Source organism: Zeugodacus cucurbitae, chromosome Y (assembly GCF_028554725.1).
Source record: "Zeugodacus cucurbitae isolate PBARC_wt_2022May chromosome Y, idZeuCucr1.2, whole genome shotgun sequence".
In the NCBI taxonomy this organism is placed as follows: domain Eukaryota; kingdom Metazoa; phylum Arthropoda; class Insecta; order Diptera; family Tephritidae; genus Zeugodacus; species Zeugodacus cucurbitae.
This window is the reverse complement of record NC_071673.1, coordinates 9,373,867-9,379,595: the sequence shown is the minus strand read 5'-3', so window position 1 is coordinate 9,379,595 and position 5,729 is coordinate 9,373,867. Positions and strand designations below refer to the sequence as shown.

The following is a 5,729-nucleotide window of genomic DNA, read 5'->3' as shown; positions in this document are numbered from 1 at the left end:
TAATACATTTCGAATTTCCCAAACAGAACAAAACTAGTTATCTCATTTCTTGTTCTTATTAAATGAGTGTGAAAGAGAAAACGTAATTGTCATTGGTGCCAAAAAATATCCCATAAAGGGAAATAAAAAATTATTGAAAAACGCTCGTCATTTGCGTTCATAAAACATAAAGGTAAGTCGAATGATTTTATTGTTATTTTGATTTATATTTATTTAATTATTTTATTAACATTGTAGAGTACATTAGCATCCAGCAATAGTCAGCGGCAACATTTCAACATCAACATATATTTCAAGAGCAGCAAACCAAAAAATTGTAAGTTTTAGTATTTAATTTATTATGTGTATTGTATTAGTGCCTGTTTCGGTTTTGTGTGCCTGCGCAGTGCTAATCTATATATATAAAAAGAAGTTACATTTCCTTGGTAATCTTATAACTCAAGAACCGCCGAATCGATTGACACAAAAATTTTAGAGTTCGTTCCTACCTATATGGAGGTGGTTTGTGTGAAGTTTGTTTGGAATCGGTGCAGCCTTTCCTGAGCTTGACATTTTTTGTGAGTAAATACACTGTACCAAAATCAAGTATTTTCAATACGATTTATCAATTTTACATCGTACTCTTTTTGCGAACAGAATATTAATTTGCTGTCATTGGAATTCAGTTGACAGTTTTCTTATGTGCTTTGAGTTCTTTTATATCTTGCTCTCATTTTGAACAAACATACTTTTGGTGAGTGTTAACCATGTGTTTCTTTTTTAATTGTATTTTAATTGCTTCATTTTTATATATATAGTTCAATTGCCAAGCGTTACTTAATTTTCACAATTTTAATTTGATCTCATTTTCCGGTGAGTGTTTTCTTTATTTGTACAATTGAGGTTATGTCCAGTGTGAGTGAATGTGAATTCATATTTCCACGCACACACATTGAAGTTTGAATTAAATGAATTAGAAATAATTTTCAATGTATTGCTTTTACATTCAATTAGTCATACACTCTACTGAAAGAATGCCACGTTCAAGACGACCAAACATTGGCAGACGTTCACGTCAATCAAATGCTACAGCGTTAAATCGAAGATCACAAAGTGAAGAAGATTGTGTTCGACGAAATGAAATGGAAACACAACGACACAGACAGAGAACTCACTTGGATAATTCGAAAAAGCATTTCCTTTTAAATATTCAAAAATACAATTCATGCTTTCAAATGACATCTTTTGGAGCTACAAATATTATAAAAGATGGAATTATGCCGACGTTTAAGGTGATTTCTTCGTGTGGAATTAGCAATATCATTTTTAATTTAATGTGTCCCTGTGTTCGATGTTTTTAGAAATTAAGATCCGTTATCATCTATATATATTTCTCGACCGTTACAGATTCAAGGTCAAATATACCATAGAGCTGGATCTTTGCTACAATTACCACATGGTGATCATACATTTTTGCAAATATATTTCATTGATGGTGAGAATCGTGAACTAAATAAGCGCTGTGCAATTTCGACGAATACGAGAAGATCAATCATGAATGAATTGCAAACATTTTTTCATCAACACAATGAATTGGTCAAATATACCATAGAGCTGGGTCTTTGCTACCATTACCAGATGGTGATCATACATTTTTGCAAATATATTTCATTGATGGTGAGAATCGTGAATTAAATAAGCGCTATGCAATTTCGACGAATACGAGAAGATCAATCATGAATGAATTGCAAACATTTTTTCATCAACACAATGAATTGGTGAAATTGTTTAAAGTGGCACTCGAACGGATGCCCTCCGATGGCCACAAAATCATAATAAAAGCCGATAAAACACCAATTGGGGAGCACACCAGACGATTCAATCCACCGACGATTGATGAAGTAGCCATTGTTGTAGTTGGCGAACAGTTTCAGTCACGAGATATTGTTTTGTATCGTAGAAATGAGAATTTACAACGTATTTCAGAACTCCATCGCTGTTATGATGCATTGCAATACCCCATTTTGTTTTGGAGAGGGGACGATGGCTATCACATCAACATACCAATGATAAATCCAACAACTGGTACATATACATTTTATTTTGTTTAACACGTTCGCGTTCATTTGAATTTAGCGGGTGGCTGCCAGATAATCACTTAATTTTTCTATACAAAATTGAAGAGCATGAATTCCCGCTTTTTTTCTACAGGTTAATTTTTTTAAACAGTCTGAACAAATTAGGGAATTCTCGCCATTACCACATGAATTTCCTATGCACTTTTGTCGGGATTTCCCGCATTTCGTTTTATTGAAACTTCCCCTCAACAAAGCACAAATGACTGGCACGTTAATTTTGAATGGGGATTCCCCAAATTAAATTTGTTTGAATTGCGGTTGGCCTGTCAGGGATGGTAGTTCACGACTTTACCAACACTAAAAATGTGCAGTGATAAGAAGTGAACCATTTTTGACGGTAGAAAAGTCCTATTCAAATAGCGCGGGAATTCCCGCAATTGTTTTATTGAAGGAAACATGAATGACGGGAATTCCCGCAATTTACGCGAATGTGCTAAATATGATTTATAAATCATTTTCATTCGCTAATTAATTTTTGCAATACAGGTCAAGAATCAACAAAAAAGTCAGTGCGATGAATTTTTATTCGCACCGATTGATGATTCGCCCTCAAGAAACAAATTTTATTTTGCGATGCAATCAACTTTCGCATCAATATATCGTCGATATGTACGCCAAAATTGAAAGTGAGCGATTAAATTTCATCCGATACAATCAAGCCCGATTAAGATCAGAGGAATACATACATTTGCGTGACGCAATAATCAATGATGTAAATGTGAATGATATCGGCCGTTTAACAATTTTACCATCGTCATATGTTGGTAGCCCACGTCATATGCATGAATATACGCAAGATGCGATGACATATGTACGAAATTATGGACGACTGGATCTATTCATAACAATTACGTGCAACCCGAAGTGGGTCGATGTGTCTGATTGTTTACTTGATGGTCAGGTGCCAAAAGATCGGCATGACATAACTGCCCATGTATTCCAACAAAAATTGAAAAAATTAATGGATCTGATTGTAAACCTCCGTGTATTTGGAGAAGTGCGGAGCTTTATGTATACCATAGAGTGGCAAAAAAGAGACTTACCTCACGCACATATTTTGATTTGGTGCGTAAACAAAATAACCCCTAATATGATTGATACCGTCATATCGGCCGAAATTCCAGATCAAACCATCGACCAAGGATTATTCGAAGTTGTCACGAAAAAAATGATTCACGGTCCCTGTGGTGATATTAATCGAAATTCACTTTGTATGATTGATGGTATATGTTCGAAACGTTTTCCAAAGCAATTGATTGCTGAAACAATTACAGGAGATGATGGATATCCACAGTATCGTCGACGATCAACTGAAGACAACGGTAAATCAACTGTAATTAAAATTAAAAATCAAGATGTTGAAATCGATAACCGGTGTATAGTTCCGTACTCACCGATGCTGTCAAAAATGTTCAACGCTCACATCAATGTAGAATATTGCAATTCGGTAAAATCAATCAAATATATTTGCAAGTATGTGAATAAGGGCAGCTATATGGCTGTTTTTGGAGTGGCTCCTGAGAATAATCATGACGAAATTTTGCAGTACCAAATGGGGCGCTATATTAGTACGAATGAAGCTGTATGGCGTATTTTATTGTTTCCAATTCATGACAGACATCCGGTTGTTGTACATTTGGCAGTTCATCTTGAAAACGGCCAACGTGTTTACTACACTGCTGCGAATGCCGAACAAAGAGTAGTAAAACAACAAAAAAATTTCAACGTCGTATTTTTCGAACAGAACAGATTAAATTTTGATTCATCTGACCAAATAACTCGTTGCCAATCATTTATAGTCCAATTTTTACGCTCTCTTGCAAATTTCATTCGCGCCTTTTGGTCCTTTTTGGACAATGCAGGTTTATTTTTTTTAACGGCTGAAATATAGCCAATGTTGTGGAGCGCTCGTCGTGCTGTCCATTTACTAACGTGCTTATTTTTGGCAACTAAAGTATTTTTCGGTGTAATGGTCTTCTTCTTCCTCATTTCTGCCATCATAAGACGTGCATCCGCGCCGGTCAACAGTTTGCGGCGGCCTCTGGTTTGCTCCTTGGGAGCAATATGTCGTCATTTTTGAACGCGAATGAACACAGATTGACTAATATTTAACTCCTTGACTATTTCCCCAGGTGAAGCACCATTATTTGTTAAGGAAACTACATTATTCTCCACATCACGCGATAACTTTTTCATTTTTTTTTAATACAGAATATTATAGCGGTACACTTGATATAACACTTTATTTATTACTAATCACACGTTTTTACTCATAAATTTGCATTACTGGTCGAAGACGATAGCAAACAATTCAAAACTAATGGTATAAACTGGTTTTATGCTGACTACATACAAAAGTGCAAAATTGAGTACATGCGAGTTATTTTTGTTATGGTTTTTTTTCTCTCTGAATTTGTTGCTTTATGTTTTAAATTTTTTTTTGTATTATTTAGAATGGAACAACGAATACACGAAAAAAAATTTGGTTTTATTTTCTTTGTTATTACTTATTTTATCGTTCAAAAAAGTAAAGAAATGAATTATGTACTCATTTGTGCACGCCACTGTACATGGACCTCAATCATTCCAACATTTACGAACTGTTAATGGTCAATTGTGCGCAACATACCGTGAAGCATGTCAATACTTGCATTTGCTGGAAGATGATACGCATTGGGATGCTACGCTTCGTGATGCATCAATTGTTTCTCCACCAATTCAAATTCGTATGTTTCATGTCATTTGTTTCGTATCATTTCGTATGTTTCGTATCATTTGCGATCATAATATCAACATGTTTTCCATCAAATCCAGGGGAATTGTGGAATAAATACAAAGATTTCATGGCTGAAGACATTTTGATTCGACTTCGACATCGTTCCAATGATCCTGCATTGCTGCTGACATTGGAAATGTATAATGAAGCCTTGGTAATGATCGAAGATTTGTGCCTTACGATTGCAAATAAGGCATTAGGGCAACTAGGATTGACTCCACCAAATCGTCCAATGCATGATTTATTTGAACGAGAATTGCAACGCGAACTGCAATTCGATCGTAATGAATTGCGTGCGTTCGTACAAACGTACACTCCACAATTAAATGATCAACAAAAATATGTATATGACACAGTGATTCAAGCTGTCAATGACAACACTGGTGGAATATTGTTATCTTTTGATTTTCGTCAAACGTTGCATGTTATTCCGAGATCAACACCAGCTGATGAAATTAATGCATGTTTGAAAAGTTTATTTTTGTGGGCACACGTACAAATGCTTTCGTTGACGACCAATATGCGTGTGCGTCTTCAAAATGATTCTTCAGCACGTGAGTTTTCAAAGCAATTGCTGAAGATTGGCGATGGAAAAATGGCAAGTGATCAAAATGGGTTTATCACGTTACCGAATAATTTTTCAATAATTGTATCATCAAAAGAATAACTCATTGATCGCGTTTTTCCAAATATTGCTCAAAATTATAAGAACCATGATTGGTTACGAGAACATGCAATTTTAGCACCAAAAAATGTCAATGTCAATGAAATCAATTTCCACATCCAGGAAAAATTGCCAGGTAATTCGGAAACGTATAAATCCATTGATACTGCTA

General features: G+C 35.1%; 1 protein-coding gene across 6 annotated transcripts; it reads left to right on the top strand.

Moving 5' to 3' along the window:
* Window positions 1-218: 218 nt before the first annotated feature.
* Window positions 219-4,608, top strand: LOC128923451 (uncharacterized). 6 transcript variants are annotated; one of them, XM_054235714.1, is made up of 5 exons: window positions 329-557; window positions 637-733; window positions 798-852; window positions 994-1,271; window positions 1,387-4,608. In XM_054235714.1, exon 5 carries the CDS (start codon window positions 2,632-2,634, stop codon window positions 4,006-4,008), a length of 1,377 nt encoding a protein of 458 aa, XP_054091689.1. In that variant the 5' UTR covers window positions 329-557; window positions 637-733; window positions 798-852; window positions 994-1,271; window positions 1,387-2,631; the 3' UTR covers window positions 4,009-4,608. The 6 variants fall into 6 exon arrangements, with proteins under 6 accessions (XP_054091693.1, XP_054091689.1, XP_054091694.1 ...); XM_054235719.1 differs by having other exon boundaries at window positions 994-2,064; window positions 2,604-4,608; XM_054235715.1 differs by having other exon boundaries at window positions 994-4,608.
* Window positions 4,609-5,729: the final 1,121 nt, after the last annotated feature.